Here is a 23,301-nt window from a genome sequence, read left to right as displayed (position 1 = left end):
CATGATACAGCTTTGACTGCATTACAAGCGGAACATTTTATTCATTCTATTTATAAGGCTTACTTTATATTGGGGTATTTGTGGGGAACAATGATGTCACTGTTCTTTAGCCACACAATGTCAGGATTAGGGTTTCCCCGGGCTTTCACATTCATTTCCAGTTTATCTCCTTCCTTGACACTCGTATTCTTCAGTTTTTCTACAAACATCGGTCTTACCAAATGTTCCCTAGCTATGATAGACAAAGAAACAAGTTATCAGAGGAATACAGGTACAAAATTATAACCAGAAACATCCCAGCCATCCCCTAAATCAGAGGTGTGAAATCCAGATCCGGTCTGCAGGGTGCTTAGATCTGGCCTGTGGGGCCGCCCTGGAAACAGTGAAGGAGCAGGCCACAGTGCCTCTGCCAGTGAAAATGGAGCTTGGGCGGGCTGCGTGTGGCCTTCCCAAGCTCCATTTTCACTGACAGAGGGTTGCAGGAGGCCGTCACAGCCAAAAACGGACCTTGGGAACCTGTTTTCGCTAGCAGATCGCTTGGGCCTCCACAGGTGCCCCCAACATAAGTGACGTCAAGCTAGCCACATCCACCATGCCCCCCCCGCCCCCCAAGATCAAACACAACTGATGCAGCCCTCAATGAAATTGAGCTCTGCCCTACATTAATAAAATAAATACCTTCGACTGTCAAGGTCATTGAAATGGATGCTTTTCCTGCTCTGTTTTGAGCAATTACAACCCATTCCCCTGAATCGGAAGGCATTGCTGGAACAATAATCATGGATTGTGTGCCATCTTCCTTAATCACTATTTTGTGGGTATAATCGTTAAGGACTTGCTGACCTGCGGATACAAATACAGGTATCATTTCAGACTGAGCATTCACTTCCCTTTAAGTGAATCTTGGGTTTTACAGAAGATGTCGTGATCAGTAGAAAGCTTTCATACCATTTTGAAACCAGTACGTCTCTGGCATTGGTCGACCCACAACTTTGAGGTCAAATCTTGCCGTCTGTCCCTCCACACATTTAAATGAAGTTGGCTTCAGCACAAATACTGGCTTGTACAACCTTTCCAGCTGTGCTTCATCTGTCTCTTCCAGCCTGCGTGCAGGAGAGCGTGAAGGCGAACTGCGTGCAGGGGAACGGCTTGGGGATCGAGGAGAAAGAGATCTGAAAAGGCAATGTGTTAACATGTATAGTTACATGTATCAGGTAATGTCTCATTATTCACTAGAGTCGGTTCTTTTATTCTAAACATGGTACACAAAGTCTGATGCTGTAAGGTTGGGGCTTTTTACCACTCGGTAAATATTTATGTATGCAATAAAGGTCCCTATGCAGCACATCATATCAATACAATTAAAACATAACTTAGGCTATCTCTGAAAATGCCTAGAATCATGCAAAACAAAAAATATTTGTGCTAACCTTTGCCTTTTGCTTCTGTTTTTATCTAAACAAGTGCCATTCACTTGTCTAAATAAACAAGGATTAAGGAGTAGATATTACCCTGTTTCCCCCAAAATAAGACATCCCCTGATAATAAGCCCAATCGGGCTTTTGTGTGCATGGCAATAAGGCCAAGCGCTTATTTCAGGATTCATAAAAATATTAGACAGGGTCTTATTTTCGTGGAAACACGGTATCTATAATGATGAATATAGATATTATCTATAATGAGGGACGTGGTGGCTCAGTGGCTAAAATGCTGAGCTTGTCGATCAAAAGGTCGGCATTTCAGCGGTTCGAATCACTAGCTCCGTGTAACAGGGTGAGCTCCCATTACTTGTCTCACCTTCTGCCAGCCTAGCAGTTTGAAAGCACGTAAAAATGCAAATAGAAAAATAGGGACCACCTTTGGTGGGAAGGTAACAGTGTTCCATGCACCTTTGGCGTTTAGTTATGCCAGCCACATGACCATGGAGATGTCTTTGGACAGTGCTGGCTCTTCGGCTTTGAAACGGAGATAAGTACCGCCCTTAGAGTCTAGAATGACTATCACATATGTGCGAGGGGAACCTTTACCTTTTTATTATCTGTAGGTTGGATTAAACGAATGGCTAATCAAGGGAACATACCTACAGAGCAGGGAAATGGTGAAGGATATGAACAGGACTCAGGACAGCCCAAAGGTGCTTTTTCAAGAGACAGCTGAACTTTCTGGTTTGAAGACGTTTCGCTTCTCATCTAAGAAGCTTCTGAAGAACTGAAGAAGCTTCTTGGATGAGAAGTGAAACGTCTTCAAAGAAACACCAGAAAGTCCAGTTGCCTCTTGAAAAAGCACCTTTGGGACAACTACAACCTGGATGACTGAGAATCTCCATAGACATTTAGGACAGCCTTGATTTAGAGGTTTTTGTTATCATGCTTCGAGAACCAAAGCGCCTGCCAAACCCTGTACCACACAAGGGAATATCTCAGTTGTAATATAAAAGAAAAGAAAATATTTAAATATTATGTGATCGTAAAATCTTTCAGGAATTGAATATTTTCATGCAACACTTTACGAGATTATGAAGTCAGCCATTTTGAAAGAGGATATGTTAAGTTGTTGTGCTTGAATGAATGCCTTCCTCAATATATAGCAAATCAGGAACTTTTGATCAGCAAAAGGTTTATGGTACGTATAAATACCACCCTGCTCAGCTAACACCTGTAATTTCTAATAAAACATTTCTACCTCATAATTAAATAAAACAATTACTTGGAGAATTGGGGGGGAGGGGAATCAATGACTTGCAGGAAGGAGGCCTGCATGGAAACAGCCAGGGTGAAGGTCTTCTTATTAGTGGCATAAATTTACGGCCCTCCCTCCCTATAAAGATCTGATTTGTTCAATCCCTAATTATTATTTTTTAAATGATTAAAAATAAAGACACTATTTCCATGATTATAAAATGAAACAACTACGGCTCTACAACATTGCAGGAATGAAGTTTCTTCCATCATAGCATTCAAAATTTATTCACAGAAAAATAAATTCATAACATACTATCTATGTGCAACTACAAGCAGTTGTCTCAGGCTACAATCTAAAGATGTATTGGCTGCCCCAAATAAAGGGAGTCCTCAACGTACAACAGTTCATTCAGCGACCGTTCAAAGTTAAAACGCCACTGAAAAAAGTGATTTATGACCGTTTTCACAGTTACGCCCTTTGCAGCATCCCATGATCATCTGATCAAAATTCAGATGCTTGACAACGGGTTCATGTTTATGACCATTGCTATGTCCCAACGTCATGTGATCCCCCTTTGCGACCTTCTGGCAAGCAAAGTCAATGGGGAAGCCAGATTCACTTAACAACCGGGTTACTAACTTATCAGCTGCAAGGAGTAACTTAACAACTGTGGCAAAACTCACTTAACAAATGTCTCACTTAATGACAGAAATGTTGGGCTCAACTGTGGTTGTAAATCAAGGACTACCTGTAGTCAAGTCATAATTAAGACAAGATTGTTCCTTATTCTTACCGATATCTTCTCATCATTTCCGGTGATGGGATATAACCTGGAGATCCAGTAGGTCCAACAGGCTCAACATATAATTTTGCTGAGCAAATGGCATTTCCTTTGACATTGCTGGCAAAGGCTGTATAAATGCCTTCATCTTCAGGCAAGACAACAGGAAAACGTAGACTGGCTCTGCCATCTGGCAGGATCTCCATGTGGTAATGGTCTCCATGCCTGATACGCTTGCCATCTTTGTACCATGCAATCTGCATTGAAGAAGTTACAAAGCTATATGAGAGGCGAAAATTTTTAGCAGGCTTAGGGTTAGGATTTGGGTTAGGGTTAGAGAATTTTGAGAAGGACCTTCAGTTCCATAAATTACAGAACATTGTTTGCTGTGTCTGCTTTGCTAATGTGCATTTTTCTATTGTCTGTCTGTCTGTCTGTCTGTCTGTCTGTCTGTCTGCCTGCCTGCCTGCCTGCCTGCCTGCCTGCCTGCCTATCTATCTATCTATCTATCTATCTATCTATCTATCTATCTATCTATCTATCTATTTATCTCACAACAAAGTAAAATCTCTGAATCTCTGAATATTAAAGGAAAAGTTCCAAATTTGAGAATTGTTTAGCTCGCTAGAATAAACAGTTATCAAAACAATCAGTTTGGAAACAGACCAGATATATTGGTAACTTTAAGCTGTTTGGATTCATTTGTTTGAAGTGCTTGTAATAAACATAAAGTATTATTTTTAACCAATATTAAAATCAACAAGAGGAAAAAGAGGCTGCTACTACTATAGTGTAATGCAATTTCATAAGAAGATCAATCAATCTATCAGGATAGAGCTAGAAGGGACCTTGGAGGTCTTCTAGCGCAACACCCCCCCCCACCGCTATGGTATAGATCAGGAGTCTCCAACCTTGGCAACTTTAAGACTTGTGGGAGTCCCAATTCTGGGAGTTGAAGTCCACAAGTCTTAAAGTTGCCAAGGTTGGAGACCCCTGGTATAGACCCTATACCATCCCAGACACGTGGTTGTCCAGTCCCTTCTTAAAAGCCTCTAGTGATGGAGCACCCACAACTTCCCAGATGAGGTTGGGAAGTGTACAGATAATCTATTGCTTGCTCTCCTGAAAAGCAAATACATTCATACCTTAGGCAAAGGATATCCAGTCATCTTGCAATGGAAGGTCACGCCACTTCCCTCAAAGATTCTGTAATTTTTTAGTCTTAATTCAAATCCTGCTTCAATGGTTTCGGATTCAGGAATGTCAACTACCATCTCCTCTCCATCTTCTTCAAGAAGTTCTTCAAGTGTAATCTTAATAATCCGGTACTCAATCTCTTTCATAAGTCTTTCTTCAAAGGAAGAAATATGGAACTCCTGCAAAAAAAAAAAAAAAAAGAAAAGAAAAAAAAAAAAGAAAGAAAGATGGGTTTATTCCAATATTAAGAAAAACTTGTGAAGAAAACAAAGAGGAAGGAAAGAGTAAAAGTACACCGTTGTGTCTAATTTTGAAAAGAAAAAAAAATATTTTGTGACATACTGATGTCTCCCATGATTCTCTAGCATTCTCTCATGCTGATAAAATTATTAATATTATTCTTAATAACTGACAGCAGACCCTGGCTGTAGGACAGATAATATTTTCCATAAAAAATAGATTTCTCATAGGAAGAGGGAGCTACTGCTAAAATGACAAGTAGGAGGAGACAGGTGGAGACTTAAAATAGAAAGACAAGCGGGTAAAAAGAGAGAAGGAGGACATGTAATGGCTGGCAAAACAAAATGGATTTAGATAATGCTAGTTATAAAAGCTTGATCGTTTCTTAGGATGATTGGGCTAAGACATCTGAAATGGATCAGAATGTGATCTGGAGCACAGAACTGAAGAAAAGTAGGGGGCATCTTGGGAGAAATCTACGTAGTGAACGTGGCCTCTGTGGGAGAATGAAGATGAAGACAAGAGATAGAAAGATCAGAACAACAGAATAACAGAGCCGGAAGGGATCTTGGAGGTCTTCTAGTCCAACCCCCTGCTCAAGCAGGAGACCCTATACCATGTGGCTGTCCAGCCTCTTCTTAAAAGCCTCCAGTGTTGGAGCAATCACAACTTCTGGAGGCAAGTCGTTCCACTGATTAATTGTTTTAACTGTTAGGAATGTGTCTGTGTGTAAGAGAGAGTGCCAGGGCTAGTTTGAGAGAAAATGCCAACCAATATGATTATCTCCTTAATTAACTCTAAATAGAAAATAGGAAGGGAATTAGACATACAAATACTGAACGTTTGCTGAACTCTGTAGGTTGCATACATACGCTGTATGAAATAGGTAACATTAAAATGCCTATTAAGCCTCAAGCCACGATAGAGGGAAGTGGGAATATAGAAAAAAAAGGAAAAGAAATTTGTCATCTTTATTGATAAATAAATGTTGCCATATTGCTGGCATACCAGAAATGGCAATTAAAATTAAACTTGGTTTGTTGTGATAATGATGACATCACAAGTCTTGTATGATGTCGTACTCCAAAACCCATGAACCCACACAAACCTGTGACACACTTACTTGTTCCTCCGCAAATGTCCTGATTAATACAGTATCTTTTGCCATTTTCTTCCTAATCAGAGCTTGTTCTTTTTCATATTCTTTTTCATAGTCAGCGTATAAAGTGGGGGGGGCAACCGCAGCTATTTTGGGTTCTTGAACATAGGCAGTTACTTCAGTTTGATACATTATTTGTTCTTGAGATTTTAGGTAGACCTCATAATCAGCTAAAGAAAAAATAAATAAAAAGTAGTTAAATAGTTAAAAATAATTCTAGCAAGAACCTAAATGGTAATTCCTTAACCATTGACATAAGCAATAGTTCCTGTTTAACAAGTTACAGCATTTTAAACAGAACATTTTCCATTTATAAACACCCATTGCTAAACAGAACACTTATGTGTTTACAAGTTGGAGAGATTAATTCTACCTTTTTTTTATAACTAAGTAATAATTAGAGGCTTTAATGAATATTTTAAATCACTGGTTCCAAATAATTTATGGAGACATGTGTGAACTATTAATCTCTTGGCTTGTAGCTTGCTATTAGATGTGCATGTTGGAATTAATAATTGGCCAAGTATGACAGTGCTGTGCTCTTTTACTAAAAAGATAAGTAGTCATTAAATATGATCAATGCCAAAGATTAAATTTAACTCTTCTTTTTTTTTGCTACGCAAATCCTGCCCTTCATTAGCTGCATTCACCTAATAAGATAAGTGGCAAGTCTAAGCTAGCATGAACATATTCAATGATTTCTTATTGTGAACAACATAGCTATTGACCTCACTACAACTTGGTTTGTATATAGTTAGAAGTGTTATCCAAACAAAATGCAGGTATTACTTTCAGCTGCACAGAAAGGACAGCCTGGTCTTTTGACCAGAAGTATTCAGATGATACCTTTAGTTATAAGCAAGTACTTTAGTAATCATGTATGTATGTAAATGCATAGTGACGTTCCAGTTCACATTTTATCACTGGCATCCTTTTGGCTAGCTGTGGATGTCTCTGGCTGCACAGAATATGGCTTTGCACATATAGTTTATAAAATCTATTGTTTGCTTTTTTATTTGTTTGTCTAAATGTTTTATGGCCACCAGTCTTACGACAGGATTCTGTTTATTATTTTTGGACCATATTGTTCTTTTCTTCCAAATTACTCCATTTGCTCATAATGTTACCTTTTAAATAAGGGCAGTATTTACCAAATCAATTTTCCCCTCATGGTTCTTTAAAATCCATTTTCACCACTTCTTATTCACTTACCTTCTTCTAATAAGGAAGCTGATGCAGAAACTTCCCCATGTTTGTTACGAGCAACAATAGTATATTCTCCGGCATCATCGGCAAAAGTCATAGAAATTTCAAGTCTGCATTCCCCAGTTTCTTTTTTATGAATTATTTTGTATCTTTAGGAAAACAACAAACAAACAAGCCCTCTAAGAATGAAGAATTACAAAGGCAAAAATTTCAAATCTATTGTCTCTGAATGAGAACCAAATGCTTCAAGAGTTTAAAGGTGGCCTCATTCTGCTCAAGAGGAAGCTGCTCCTTCAAGAGACAGAACAATGCGGCACAAGTGATAGGAAAGAAATTGCCTCTGAATGGTTCAGCCAGACTTGCCAAAATTTTGACCTTCACATGAGGCAGAGATTCAATGTTCTTCTTTAGTCAATCAGATGTCTTGGGCTTAACAGCACCTCCAAAACTAAAATGCTTCACAAAATCAATTCCTGTTCACACAATACCTCCCAAAAGAATTTCTTTAAGAGGGAACACCCTTCCATCCTAGACTATTTTTCCAAGGACCATATATTGTGATGTGGAAGATATGTAAATATATATGTATATATATATATATATGTAAATATATATCACATTAAAGTTACATCATTATGCAATCTGAAAAAGAAATTTATCTTCCAATTTCAGGTCCAATTTCCTGATAATAAATAATTAGGTACTATACCTTGGGGCAGCATTATATAGTAATTCATCTGTTCTATGCATGGAGTTCTCACACCATTGTAGGCATTGCATTTCACTATAAAATGTTATTGTACCTATAGCCTGTAGTGATTGGAAGCCCAGCTTTCTTCCAGTAAACATGCGGCTTTGGGTTGCCCCCAACCTGGCACTCAAAAATGACACTTCCACCTTCAATTAACTTCTGTACAGCAGGTTTTATTATAAAGAATGGAACTGCAGCTTCTCCAGGTACTTCTTCTGCTGCAGCAATTTCTGCCATTATTACATCTTTGGACTCCACATAGCTAGATGTATTATAAGAAAAGTGAAAAATTAGGAGTGGAAGTGAATGCTGTTACATTAGCTATCATTACAAAACTAAATCTCCACAATTATTTCAACAATTACCGTTTTTCTTCGATGACCTCTTTTGCAGAAACAGCTTCTTTGGTCTCAAACTCTTCTGAGACTATTTCAAAACAAAAGAATAACAAAACTGGCATCAAAATACTTTCCAAAATGAATCACTAGCAGAGATACCCCATAAAATGCCACTGAGAATGGCCACAAATCAAAGGATTCAATTATATAATGATGATGTAAGGATTCACCTTGGAATAGTCTCCTTCTAGGAATAATTTTGAAAAAGATCAGTTTAATAAGAAATTTTTTATCTAGATAATACAACTTAGATCAAATCATCACTTTGGATCCTGGATTGTTACATATTTATAATTAGAACATGCCACTTTCCTAATTTTGATTCAATAGGAAATTACATTTTGTCCAAAATAAATGTCTTTCTTCTCTTGTGCAAACTACATTGTGCAAATAATCTGAATAAGAATAGCATTAATCACTGAACCTATAATGTATTTTCCCTCATCAGTTTAAGCTACATTTTTCACTGCATTGCAACTCGTGCAATCATCTTGTGAAGAGTTTTATGTTCAGTTGGCTAACTAGTTTTGTATTGACCTCAGTCAAAGCAATGGATGATGACTGAACCAAATCACAACTTCTTTAAAATAGTTTAATGAAATCAGGGTTTTTTGTTTTTTTTAAAAAAAATCAGCTGCTGCTTTTGCCCGATTTGATAGTTTGTCTGCGGATTGGATTTATAGGATGAATGAGTTTGTCCTTGCAACATGGTGCAATTGCTTTGTATAGTAATGAAAGGAATCTCCTTTTAAGCATGACCTATTTGAGATATTGAGAAGGATTTAGATCACATTTATTGGGGTGAGTTGCATGTTTCAGTCAAGAAGAGGAGTATACATTTGAAGGAAATAAAACATGAGCAAAATGTCTATTTTTTTTCCTTTTGGGCATAAAGGCTGCCATCATCCCTAGAATGTCAAGGTGAAAAATAGTCTTTCTATCCACCCGGTGATAAAATCTTCCTGAGTATCATGGCTGAGGAAGATTTAAAGCCTCTGGTCCAAAACTCTGCACTGCCACACGCTTTCAGATTGATGGGTATGATAAAAATGATTACATGTACATAAAGATACAGAAGAGTGGACTTGTGACTGCTTTATTCATAGTCTTTAACAATTCAGTGAACCCAATAACTAGAGTGGGAAAGATAACCTGTTTGTTTCTACTCATTCAACCAATTATGTAAGATTCTTTGATATTATACTTATATAACAGTATATTTAACAGACTGCCCACCCAGGGGTGAAATCCAGCAGGTTCTGACAGGTTCTGGAGAACTGGTAACGGAAATTTTGAGTACTGCAGAGAACCGGCAAATACCACCTCTGGCTGGCCCCAGAGTGGGGTGGGAATGGAGATTTTGCAATATCCTTCCCCCAGGAATGGGGAGGGAATGGGATTTTGCAGTATCCTTCCCCTGCCATGCCCACCAAGCCACACCCACAGAACCGGTAGTAAAAAAATTTGGATTTCACCACTGCACCCACCCAAAACACCTGGCCTCCGTTTCTCTCCATACTTGCCTTGAACAAGGAGGTAGCATGAAGTGCTAACGCTTCCTGCCTCATTGGAAGCTGTGCAAGTAAATTTCCCACTGTCTTCAGCAAAAGCTTCTCGGATCACAAGGCGAGCAACTCCTGACTCAAAGGTAATTTGGAAATCAATGGAACTTTCAATGTGGTAGTCTTCTCTGTACCAAGCAACAGTTGGAGCAGGATATGCAGAGATGCGGCACTCCAGGGTGACGGACTCTCCCTCCATAACAGTCACATTTTTCAGCATCTAGATAGACAGAGCAAGCAAGAACCTTGTGGCACCTTAAACAAGTTACTAGAAGTTTGGATTGCCCCCCTTCATTCTGTAGAACCAGGTAGGTTCATCTTTACAAAATATCGCTTTATAAAGCCTTAGTAAGACTACACTTAGAATTTTACATCCAGTTTTGGTTGCCATATTATAAAAAGGAGGTAGAGACTCTGGAAAAAGAGCAGAAAAAAGGCAACAAAGATGATTAGTGGGCTGGAGGCTAAAACATATGAAGAATGGTTGCAGGAACTGGGTATGTCTAGTCTAGTGAAAAGAAGGACTGGAGGTGACATGATAGCAGTGTTCTAATATTTGAGGAGTTGCCACAAAGAAGAGGGAGTCAACCTATTTTCCAAAGCACCAGAAGGCAAGAGAAAAAACAATGGATGGAAACTAATCAAAGACTAAGGAGAAAGTTCCCAATAGAACATTTAACCAGTGGAATGCAGTGGTGGGTTTCTACCGGTTCACTCTGGTTTGGGCGAACTGGTAGTGGAGGCGATGGGAGGCTTCGCCCACCAGCCTGGATATCATCACAGATGCTCTGCGCATGCACAGAAGTGCTGTGTGCTAGCGCTCACAGTTCCGAACCGGTAGTGAAGGTAAGTGGAACCCACTACTGGTGGAATGGCTTGCCTTCAGAGTTGTGGGTGCTCCATTACTGGATGCTTTTAAGAAGAGACTGGAGAGCCACTTGTCTGGAATGGCATAAGGTCTCCTGTTTGTGCAAGGGGTTGGACTAGAAGTCTTCCAAGTCCCTTCCAATTCTGTTATTCTGTTATTCTGTCTTCTTTTAGCCAACATTAAAGGTATTTTGAAAATGGCAGATCCAGTTAATGCTGCAGATCTTCCTACATATATTGCAAGTCAGCTTAGTATGGCAAATTCTCAAAATGTTCTGTATTCCGTTTTGCTAAATACACACTTGTTTATTTATTTATTTGTTTGTTTGTTTGTTTGTTTGTTTGTTTGTTCAACTTGTATGCCGCCTTTCTCCGAAGACTTACAATGCGGCTTACAATGCACTTACAATGAAGGCGGCTTACAATGCATTTAAAAACCATATATAAAAACATTAAACATTAAAATATTAAAAACAATTAAAACCTATTCACACCATTCATGGCCGGATCTTGCCAGATCACAACAGCGAGATCAATGGCCCCAGGCCTGCCGGAAGAGCCACGTCTTCACTGCTTTTCGGAAGGCCAATAGGGTGGGGATGGTCTGGATCTCAGAAGGTAACTGGTTCCAGAGAGCTGGGACAGCCACAGAGAAGGTCCTCCCCTGCGGGCCCGCCAGCCAGCATTGTTCAACTGACAGGGCCTGGAGGAGACCAACTCTGTGGGATCTTACCAGTCGCTGGGAGCTATGTGGTAGAAGGCAGTCTCGAAGATAACCTACCCCTGAGCAATGTAGGGCTTTAAAGGTAATAACCAACACCTTGAATTGTGACCGGAGACCAATAGGGAGCCAGTGCAGCTCGTGGAGAATTGGTGTAATGTGGGTGTACCTAGGTGCACCCACGACAACTCGCACGGCTGCGTTCTGGACCAACTGTAGGCTCCGAACACTTTTCAAGGGTAGCCCCATGTAGAGCGCGTTGCAATAATCTAACCGTGAGGTGACAAGGGCATGAGTGACTATGAGGAGAGCCTCCTGATCCAAGTAGGGTCGCAATTGGTGCACCAGACGAACCTGTGCCAAGGTCCCCCTAGCCACAGCTGACAGATGTTGCTCTAATCTTAGCTGTGAGTCTAGGAGGACACCCAAATTGCGAACCCATTCTGAGGGGAACAATTTCTCCCCCTCCAGAACAAAGTATGGACAATCAACATAGTCTTTATGAGGCAATACCCACAGCCACTCCAGAACCAAGTATGGACAATCAACATAGTCTTTAGGAGGCAATACCCACAGCCACTCGGTCTTGCCTGGGTTAAGTCTGAGCCTGTTGACTCCCATCCAGACCCTCACGGCCTCTAGGCACCGGCACATCACATCCATCGCCTCACTGAATTTTTTTTTTTTTTTAATTTGATTTATATGCCGCCCTTCTCCGGAGACTCAGGGCGGCTTACAATGCTTTAAGCAATAGCCTCCATTCTTTTGTATATTTTATACAAAGTCAGCTTATTGCCCCCACAAACTGGGTCCTCATTTCACCTACCTTAGAAAGGATGGAAGGCTGAGTCAACCTTGAGCCTTGGAGAGATTCGAACCAGCAGAAATTGCAGGCAGCTGTGTTAATAACAGGGTGCACTAAACCCTTGTACTATCAAGGCTCTTGAATTGACGCGGGGTAAAGATATACAGCTGGGTATCATCAGCGTATTGCTGATACCTCACCCCGTATCATTGGATAATCTCACCCAGTGGTTTCATGTAGATATTAAATAGGAGGGGAGAGAGGACCGAGCCCTGGGGCACCCCGCAAACGAGGGGCCTAGGGGTCAACCTCTGTCCTCCTACCAACACCGACTGTGACTGACCAGAGAGATAGGAGGAGAACCACCGTAACACGGTGCCTCCCACTCCCAACTCCCTTAGTCGTCCCAGAAGGATACCATGGTCAATGGTATTGAAAGCTGCTGAGAGGTCAAGTAGCACCAAGATGGAGGAATGACCCCCATCTTGGGCTCGCCAGAGATCATCCATCAGTGTGACCAAGGCAGTTTCCATGCTGTAGCCAGGCCTGAAGCCAGACTGAAAAGGGTCTAGATAATCTGTTTCCTCCAATGACCGCAGGAGCTGAAGTGCCACCACTTTCTCTACAACCTTTCTCACAAAGGGTAGGTTGGAGACTGGACGAAAGTTCTTTAATTCTGCTGGATCCAGGGAAGGCTTCTTGAGGAGGGGCCTTACAACCGCTTCCTTTAATGGTTGCAGGAAGGCCCTTTCCCTCAAGGACGTGTTAACTAAAGCCTGGAGCCAGCCTCGTGTCACCTCCCTGCTGGCCAAAACCAGCCAGGAGGGGCATGGGTCCAACAAACAAGTGGAGGAACTCATCACTCCTACAGCCTTGTCCACTTCCTCAGGAGTCTCAGGCTCCCACACAATAGGACTAAAACCTGCCCCAGTCATCTCAGTCGTAATTGCCCAATCAGAGTCCAGGTCCATCCGAATCTGAGCGACTTTATCCGACAGAAACTGCACAAACTCCTCAGCTCTACCCTGCAAGGGCTCCTCCACTCCCCCTGCATTAAGGAGGGAGCGAGTCACCCTAAATAGGGCGGCTGGGCACGAATCAGCGGATGCAATAAGTGCGGAAAAATGCGAACATTTTGCTGCCCGTATCACTACTAAATAAGTCCTAATAAAGGCTCTTAAGAGTGTTCCGTCAGATTCGGAGGTACTGGTCCTCCAGCATCGCTCTAGACCATTTTCTATTTAATGCAAAAATAGTTAATTTTGATCCTACTGGTTACTTGCTTGAATTCGCCATCGGTATCATATGCAAAGTTTGCACTTTTCATTTTCACCCACGGAATAGATTCATGCATACATGAATCTCTGCTCTCTCAATTGAACTGAATGGGGAAATTCCTTTATGCAGTTTTATTTCAGACGGCAAAGTAGGTATATGAGAATCGGTTTCAATATCTTCTCTACTTCCATATTCTATACACTAGATGGCAGTAGTACTGCACCATATTTTTATGATTTAAAAAAAAAGATTTACTCAAAAGATCACAGCAGAGTAAATTAGTCTACCTATCAGCAGAACATTGATTACTTACTGAGACTATAGATGGGGGTGTAGCGGGAACTTCTGTAGGTTTTGGAACTCTAGCAACTTCGATCACCTAGGGAGATTTCACACAAAGTTAATTGGTGTCACACAGCATTTTGTTCAGCAAGCAGCAGCATGCGTGAGAACAGAAACAAGCCAATGGCCATCTTGTTTGGGTCTTTTCTATTGCTCGCTCTGAGGAAATGGTCAGAGACAGAAAACAATGTCACCACAGATGGTATACAAAGGTCAGTAAGAAGAGAGGGAAACCTTTAAAAAGGGGGAAGGCTGGTGGAAAAAAAGGAAAGAAATAAAGAATGCATTGTTCTGCATGCAAAGACTGAAAGGTGCTTAATGACCAACCTTGGGTTCAGCTTCTGGCATTAATTCAACACGTTCACGTTCCTGCACCAGTCCACCTGTCACACTCACACCCGTTTCTCTTTTTATTTCAACGCCATAAAGCCTCTGATAGGTTTCAGCAGGCGTCTCTACAAAAGGGAACTGTGGAGAGACGACTTTCTCTGGCATCACTCTGGGTTCAGGAGACTTTGCAATAGGACGTTTCACAGGTTTGGTTATTTTAGGAACAGAAGTTGTTGCTAACTCTTTTTCCAGAGTAGCTATAGCAGATCCTGCTATGGAAACCTAATCATCCCAAAATAAAAAAATAAAAAAGGGTTACCACTGCTAGCTACACACACACACACACACACACACACACACGCACACACCTATATGTATATATAAATACATGTAATATGTAAATGTTATGGTAAAATACGGCTTCTTTCTTGCAGCTGATATTTGGTTCTAACCTTTCGGAAACCACATGTTATTTTTCTCTCATCGATTGGCTTTGTTTTTACAAGAAGCAATTAAGAAATACTCCTATTGGCTTTTTGAAATAAGAAATTATATTTTAATCTTTCAATGTTGTTTACATTCAAATGTTTGATGGTATTATTCATCTTGTCAATCAAAGTTCATAATTTGCTATGAAGCCATAATTGGTCTCATAAAAGTCATACTCCTCCATCTTTGTCCAGTAGATATAATGACAAATCTTGTCTGCAATATTTAGAACACTAGATTCTATTCACTACAACACTATTACGTAACTAGGATTTACATGTTGCATTAAGTATATAAGACAGAATATACTTGTATTTTCATATACCTTGTCTTTCTTTGAGAGAAAAAAAAAGAAAGACTACAGTATCTGAGATAATATGAAGCCAACCACCATAACATTATTTACATGTATTTGATTTTTTAAAAAAGTCATCCTCTGTACAATGATGAAGTAACACAACTCTGTATTGGAAAAATGGATTGGATTAGATGGAATGGTTAGATGATGAGACCTGTAAAGGAGGCAATTAAAATGTCAAATGGAAAAATGAGAGGGGTGAAAAAGAAAAGGTAAAGCAAAACCCATGTACTCTTGATGAGTACACTATAATTGGGATTATAAATATACAGCATGTTAATTCCTATACACACTTAGTATTCAACATGACCACATGAAAGACAGAACAAACACTATCACTCTATGAATTATTTGATTAATTTAGGAAGTAAGAATTTGCAAATAATGTTTTACTTTTTACGGAGAGAAAAGGAGTATGCCAGGCATTTTAGGTCTCTTCCTCTACCTTCTTCCTTGTTTTCCAGACAAGATATTTTGAAACATGCTTGGTTCATATAACCAGAGCATGTAATATCCGTTTTATTGATGTACTGATACAATTATAGTGGAAGGATAGCAGAAGGTCATTTTCCTTCTCTTACACTCCCCCAACTCTACTGTGGAGGGTCATCTGGATGCTTTAAAGGAGATTTAGAGGGGCTGCTCAGAAAACTGTTCTACCAATGGATGCCATTCAATTGGTGAACAGCCCCATTAATTTCCTTCTATAATAAATAATAGCATGCCCCCCTGTACTGTTTCAGTATTAGAAATTTTCTCCTCCCTCTTTCACTTAAGCCTCATTCTATTCTGGTTTATGTAGAAAAAGGAACTGGGTTAACTATTTCAATAGAGATCTCTATTTGCCTGACATACTCTTCCTTCTCTTCTTACCTCATAAGTATGATCTGGTTTAGGAACGGTAATTTTGGAAACTGTAAAATGAGGGCTTGCTGTACGGGGACGTATGTGTTCCACATGGATTGATTTTTCAAGTGATGTTTCTGCAGTCCTTTTAATCTACGTTAACCAATAAAATGGGCATTGAGAAGGTTGCCAAATAGGAAAAAAAGAAAAGAAAAGAAAAGAAAAGAAAAGAAAAGAAAAGAAAAGAAAAGAAAAGAAAGAAGCTTGACAGCCATTGGAAATGGCTGCAGGGTTAAAACTGAGCCTAACCTGTGTTGATATGTCCGTTTCCATTCTTTCAGCAGCTGCAACATGTATTTTAGGGGGAATTCGAACCTCCTCAGTTTTCACCTCTTTGGTGACAACATGTGGTTCTGGTGGTACCTCAACAACATGTCTTGCTAAAGCATGCTCTTTATAGCCATAGTCCAGAACTGCCTGTTCAGAATAAGCTTCTTCGGCATAATCTGGTTCTCTGGGTTCTCTAATGCGTGCTTGGTCAACTGCATGAACAACTGTGGCTACAGCTTCAGCCTTTTTGCCAACATCAATCTAAAGGCAACATTTGCAAAACATTGATACATAGCTACATTCATGACAGAACAGCTAGCATAGAGCACATAACATTCAAAAACGTTACATTTCCAGCCTTCTATTTTTCTTATTTCATATGCACATACATTGCCAATTATAATTATATAGGATATTTAATATCTTCATATTTTCTGCATCTCTGTTCATTGAGATAATACCCTGTTTCCCCCAAAATAAGACATCCCCTGATAATAACCCCAATCGGGCTTTTGAGCGCATGGCAATAAGGCCAAGCGCTTATTTCAGGGTTCAAAAAAATATAAGACAGGGTCTTATTTTCGGGGAAACACGGTATATATCATTCCTTAACGATGTTCAAATGTAAAGAAATGAATACTATACTGGATGCAGACAGTCAATGTTTACATTTAGTACAGAATGTACAAACTATTCAACCATGTTAGAATAGAACTATTCAACCCTTCCAGGGAAGGGAAGGGAAGGGAAGGGAAGGGAAGGGAAGGGAAGGGAAGGGAAGGAAAGGAAAGGAAAGGAAAGGAAAGATAACCATATAAATATATATATATATATATATATATATATATATATATATATATATATATATATATATATATATAATAGCATGGTTGATGAAGACTTACAGACACATAAGCTTGTCAGAAATACACAAATAATTTTGCAACACACATTTCAGAAAGTCCTTTATCCATTTATAACAGATCTTCTACTTAATTTCAAATATGTCAAAATCATGTATTTGAATGTTTACTTTTTTATGGTATTAATTTATACTTCTGCCTTAAATAAATCTACTTTAAAATACCCCTCATGGAATTTAAAGAGACTGAATTTCAAGAAGGGGTGTTCAGGCTTCAGATTCAATCATATTCTGTTACCTGAAGTAAAACAAAGAAAAGAAGCACCATTTTCTCAATATTCTAATTACACAATGTAGGAGCTGTAATTAATTTCTGAGATGCATATTAATTGTTAGAGAAGAACAATGCCATATGGTACTACTATTTCTTTTGTTTTTATTGCTGCATATATTATTTTGTTTTTGGCATGTAAACAGCCCAGATTTTGACTTTAAGATGGGTAGCTATACAAAGGTCTAAACAAATAAATACTGGCACTAGGCTGAGTCAAAAGTTTGCATAATTTTGAATAATTTGTATTAGTAAACATCTTGTTTTGGTGAATGCTATTCACCTGTTCATGGACTAGATGGATTTGTTCTCTTTTGGCAGCAGCTTCTTCTCTGGTTCTTGATATTATATCTTGTTTTTTGCGTTTATCAACCTCAATGATTTTCGGAACTATGGCAATTTTTTCAGTCTCCTGTCTTACCTAATTATATTATAGCAAGAACATAAGTTTTAGGTTACGTAATGTCTCCAAACAAACAATAGTGACAGCAAAATTTCAGAAAAAAAGATGTTCTCTGTTTATGGATAGAGAAAAGTTAATATATTAAATGCTTTATGTTCTGTCCCTGCAGAACATTCTAATTCCTGAAGCAGATAAATATTGATGTTTGGTTATTAACTGACTGGATGTTAAAAAAACTGTTAAAAAAACTGCAAGTTTAGTATATGAAGTTTTAAAGCCCCAAACACCATGACAGGGAAGCTGTGAATATATTATGGCATACCATATGAAAAAATGGCCATTTCCCATTTCTCTTAATGAACGCAACCAGAAAAGGGTATGGAAGAGTTAGTAGGCTTATTGAAGAATTATGAGCATGTCAGTGTGAGAATGGGACATGAGAATGACCATCACATTAACAATGGTTCTATTCACCTTTTCTTGGATAAAGTGGGCTTCTGCTTCTTGTTTGGTAGCAATTCTCTCTGTAGTTTTTACTACCGGTGCAGGTACTTTGGGTTTGTCAGCTGTAATTACTACCTTAGGTACAGAAGGTTTCACAGGCTTCACAACTTCTTTCCATGTCTGATGTTTATAGTAAAAACAGAAGTGTGTTTATATATGTGGTGTTGCAAAAATGTTCATTGGGACAGCAGCAAAAAGCAGACAGGAAGCAGTAAAGCGCATGAAATTACAAAGAGGCAAAAATAATAATGAAATGCTATCCAGATTATAAAACGACTGATATGCGGTCTTTATACAGCTCCACGTTAATCTATGTGGCCTTATTATATTTAATTGAGGTGACTTAAAATGCAGAAGGGGCAAGCTGACAATTTATGAATGAAATGGAAATAAACCACGGGTTCTTTTCAGTGGAAAAGCTAGCCTTCTCTTTCATTTTTGAAATTTAACAAGGACACAAGAACAATCTTTTAGAAAAGAGTTTGCAGAGAATTTTTTTTGGGGGGTGGGGCAGATTTTTAAATAAAGAGATTTTGTTCGTATTTTCTGGATCAATATGCAGACATAATTTATCTTCTGAACTGAGTTTACAAGGCATACTGTATAGATGGAAAAAAATCATTAAAATAATATATTATAGAATTATCTATTAAACACATCTCTGGGATAAATTGACTTGAAATTTCAGAATGAAGTTGGCTGAAAGGAATTTGTGTGTGAATTGATATCAGAATTACATTGATTTGAGACAGACTGGTTTCTAGATCCACACAAGAACACGATGTCTTACATTAATTGTTGATTTAAATCCATGTGGAACAAGTTATGGGAGAAAATAGTATTTTTTATAAAACAAACCAAATTTAGTTCCTAAACTCTTTTTAAAAAGATTTGTAAAGCTAACATTAACATATATATATATTATTAATTATGTCCTTTTGAAACTTCTCTCCATTGATCCCATTGAAAGAAGATCCAGAGAGAGCAATAAATCCAGTGGGACATTTTAAAAATGAGCAAAAATAGTTATTGAATTTCAGTGGATAATTTGAATACTGAAAAGTTTTTTTCCCCTGTTCTCCTTGATATCTGCAAGAACAATCACACTGAAAACCACCAATAAGCATTGAAAAATATGAGTATCTTAATAAAGAAATATACATTCCATAAAATTTTCTAGATGCAAGGCACTGGATTATTTAGCATTTTTCCTTAAATCTTTTAACTTTGAAGGATTCCTTTGGGGTGGCTATATAAGTTTTTTGAATGAATCAATGGAATTTTAATTAGGATTAAATTGATGCTTTGTTTTAACTAAATGAAGATAATTTTTATAAAAGGGAGCAAAGTTGCTATTGCAGGGAGTTCACAAGAAAACGAAGAAAATAAAAAGAAATGTGAAAATAAAGTCTGCAACTGAGCAGAAAAAAAATTGTGCAAAATTGATAATATTCACCTTTTCATGAGCGATGTGCATTTCTTCCCTTCTGGTTGATATTTCTTCTCTGGCTCTTGAAATCTGTTCTTGTTGCTTAAGTAATTCAGGAGCAATTATCACCTTGGGCACAGGAACTTTAACGGCTTCTTTTCTTATCTAATCATATGATAGAAAAGAAAGGAGTTCAGTTATCAGATTCTCCTCCCAGCATAGCTGAAAACTAATATTATTTTTCAATAACAGAGATAACTTTAAACAGCACATGGCCATTGTTCTGCAGAGAGCTAAGTGTTACAATAAATAAGTCTACTAAATTCCATCCTGGATTGTGATCCATATTGAGAATAGCAATTCTAGAAATGGAATATTTGTATTTATTTTATTTCATCTTGTTTCGTTTCATTCATGTGTTTCTACTTCAGGATATTTTTTAACAATGTTCAACATGCCGTACTAAATTGGTTTGCATCTAGAGCCATAATGGGTGGCTTGCTAAGCAAAGGACATCACAAACTTCATGTTTTCTATCTTTGTTGTCATGGAATGTAGTTGAGCTTCCTGGGAGGGAGTGCATTCCAGAAGAGCAAGAGACAATTCAGTTCAGATAGTTTGTGTGAGAGATAGAGGGTGAAAACAGCTCCTCCCTAACAGTTCCAGACTATAAGCTTTATGAGGTTTGGTAGTTGGTTTTAGTTTGGCAAGATTCTGTCTATAGGCGAGGAACAATAACAAAATCTGCTTGGAGAAACCACAACGCGTCTTTCTTGGTTTTGGAGACTTGACAGTAGTGAGGCTATATATTTCACTTTAGATAGCTACAATCTTAAATGCATTAGAGGTATATCAGATAGGTTGCCCAAAGTAAAATACCCTACACACAATACAATTTGTGCCAATTATTACTATTTGGTAAAAACTGATTGCAAATAAAATGAACAGCAATCTCATTTTTGATTAGCAAGAGTACCCTGAAAATATTGCTTCCATGTGTCCTTATGTCATTTCTAAGCTCCAGAAACTTGCCCAATAACTTTTTTTGTATCCCATACTCCTGACAGCTGACATGCAATATTTTAAGGCATACTGAGCATGCTGAATTTCAAAGCTGTGGTGGGGAAACATTTACCCCATGATTTTATTTTATTTGTTGGAAAAGACAGTGTTTCTTCAGAAGTGTCCCCAAATTGCTGAATATTTCCTTTTTTTTCCTCAGTAGCCTCATGTTGACTTCTAAGTTTGTTATTTAAATAAGTGATGTTACAGCATTTACCACCAGAGAAATAAAATTTGGGCTGCATTTTCTTGAACAATAGCAATAGCACTTAGACTTATATACCACTTCATAGTGTTTTACAACCCCCTCTAAGCAGTTTACTCCAGCATATTGCACCCAACACAATTAGATTTGTTTGAACAAAGCAAAATTCCAGGAGTTACTAAGGAAATGGTTTGTTGCTGCATGGTTTGTGTACAATTTTTGGAATATCCCACAATTTCAAAAGCATTTTTCCATTGAAAAAATTGTTTAAGAAAACTAGGGTACTATTGTTTCCTTCACCCAGCTCTAGAATTTCTGGTTTCTAAGATCAAAACTTCTCTTTACTAAGTTGGCCAATGTAATTACCGTAGTCATATTTAATGTAGATACATGATTTAGAGAGACTTCTGCGAATGTCAGAAATGACAAATATATATTGGGGATAGGTGGAAAATATCAAGCTAGAGGAATGTCAAATCAAATCAAATCTATATTACAATCATAGACAGTATAAAGTTAGAGACATAATTTCTAAAGAGGAATTCTTTAAATTCATAACAAGCAAATCAAAGCAGAAATGGATGCCTAATTAATAGTGCTTATAAATTTTATAACTAAGAAAGAGGAAGAGTTTTTTTTCCACACGACTGATATTTACCTTTTCATGAGTAATGTGAATTTCTTCCTTTCTTGTAGGAATTTCTTCTCTAGCTCTTGAAATCAGTTCTTGTTCTTTAAATGTGTCAGCGGCAATTATTACTCTGGGTACAGGAACTTTCACTGGTTCTTTTCGTATCTAATTTAATGGTAGAGAAAAGAGTGTATTGATGACTGAATTTAAACAAACAACAATATTTCTCAAAATGCATTGCACATGAGATGAACATAATCAGCATAAGGGCAAGGTGTGGCATAGGATTCAAATAAATAAGCTTCAGCAACATAGAGAGCCAGTTTGGTCTAGTGGTTAAGGCACTAGGCTAGAAAGTGGGAGACTGTGAATTCTAGTCCCTTCTTGGGCATGGACACAGGTTAGGTAACTTTGGGTCAGTCACTGTCACTCAGGATCTCTCCCAACCCACCTCACAGTGTTGTTGTTATGGGGGGAAATAGGAGGAGGAAGGTACGTTGGATAAGTTTGCCATCTTGAGGTATTTGTAAAATAATAAAGGTGGGATACAAATAAATAAGTAAAACATCATGGCTAATCAGCATGTTGACTTCTCATAGCACTTGTTATGAGGAGAGGGATGGGGGAATTCCCTCCTATTCACTGATAGTTTACTGTGGAAATGAAGCTTGCTGATGAAACTAAATTGGCTATTCACCTTTTCCTCAGTAATGTGTATTTGTTCTTGTTTTGTGGTAACTGCTTCTCTGGTTCTCAACATCATTTCTTGCTCTCTGGTTTTTTCAGCAGTAGCAGTAATTACTAGGGCAGCTTCTTTTTTAACCTATATTTTAATGGTGAAAAGAAAGAAAGAAAGAAAGAAAGAAAGAAAGAAAGAAAGAAAGAAAGAAAGAAAGAAAGAAAGAAAGATAAAGCAAGCTATAACATTTAATTTCATCAATCGTCCTATATAAAAAGTATGCAAAATATAAAAGCAAATGAAGATAAATATATTTGGGGATAAAAGTTAGTTTAAGCTCAGAAAGGGGAAAAAAATAAACATTAACGTTGATAGATTTGGTATCCTAACATGCTTGCTTGTCGTATTAGCCAATGTGTTGTTCATTTTCTGCAAATGCCTGCATTGGCAGTATTAATGGAAAACAAGGGGAGAGTGTTATTTATTGTCACTTTGCTTTATATCTACCTGCTCCTGGACAGGCGGAATGTGCACTGCGGTCATGGCTGTCCTTTTAGCCATCTGCTCTACAGCACTTGGAAGAGGTTCTCTCTCTCTGGCCATGTCAACAGCTGCAACGACGGTAGCAACAGCTGCTGTTTTGTCCATGTCCTGCGAGACCCAAATGAGTGGCATGAAAAGACAGCTCATTGGAATACAACGTCAGCAACATGAGGAATAGGTGCAAACACAAGCATCTGCTTTGCCAGATTGTCCTGTGACAACATTATTGCACAGCACCATCTACATTAGGGGTCGGCATATTGCAGCCCAGGGGCCAAATACTAGCCCAGTGTGTCTGTTGTTTTATATG

At 38.4% G+C, this 23,301-nt stretch overlaps 1 protein-coding gene across 2 annotated transcripts in view; it reads right to left on the bottom strand.

Moving 5' to 3' along the window:
* Positions 1–23,301, bottom strand: part of TTN (titin) — a 319,867-nt gene that overhangs the window by 282,364 nt on the left and 14,202 nt on the right. For both annotated transcript variants that reach the window (XM_070957152.1, XM_070957229.1), the window contains exons 8-27: positions 22,956–23,099; positions 22,467–22,592; positions 21,797–21,934; positions 19,899–20,036; positions 18,413–18,562; positions 17,819–17,956; positions 16,322–16,603; positions 16,040–16,165; positions 14,317–14,601; positions 13,961–14,026; positions 9,938–10,196; positions 8,382–8,442; positions 8,069–8,278; positions 7,272–7,414; positions 6,024–6,229; positions 4,609–4,839; positions 3,476–3,720; positions 949–1,172; positions 679–843; positions 64–232 (exon numbers count right to left, since the gene is read on the bottom strand). In XM_070957152.1, the coding sequence (XP_070813253.1) occupies positions 64–232; positions 679–843; positions 949–1,172; positions 3,476–3,720; positions 4,609–4,839; positions 6,024–6,229; positions 7,272–7,414; positions 8,069–8,278; positions 8,382–8,442; positions 9,938–10,196; positions 13,961–14,026; positions 14,317–14,601; positions 16,040–16,165; positions 16,322–16,603; positions 17,819–17,956; positions 18,413–18,562; positions 19,899–20,036; positions 21,797–21,934; positions 22,467–22,592; positions 22,956–23,099 (3,506 nt within the window). The remainder of the gene's footprint in view (positions 1–63; positions 233–678; positions 844–948; positions 1,173–3,475; positions 3,721–4,608; positions 4,840–6,023; positions 6,230–7,271; positions 7,415–8,068; positions 8,279–8,381; positions 8,443–9,937; positions 10,197–13,960; positions 14,027–14,316; positions 14,602–16,039; positions 16,166–16,321; positions 16,604–17,818; positions 17,957–18,412; positions 18,563–19,898; positions 20,037–21,796; positions 21,935–22,466; positions 22,593–22,955; positions 23,100–23,301) is intronic.

This window comes from Pituophis catenifer, unplaced genomic scaffold, assembly GCF_029215685.1.
Source record: "Pituophis catenifer annectens isolate HBS135680 unplaced genomic scaffold, rPitCat1.0.hap2 SCAF_1, whole genome shotgun sequence".
Taxonomy (NCBI): Eukaryota; Metazoa; Chordata; class Lepidosauria; order Squamata; family Colubridae; genus Pituophis; species Pituophis catenifer.
This window is presented reverse-complemented; position numbering and strand designations above follow the sequence as displayed.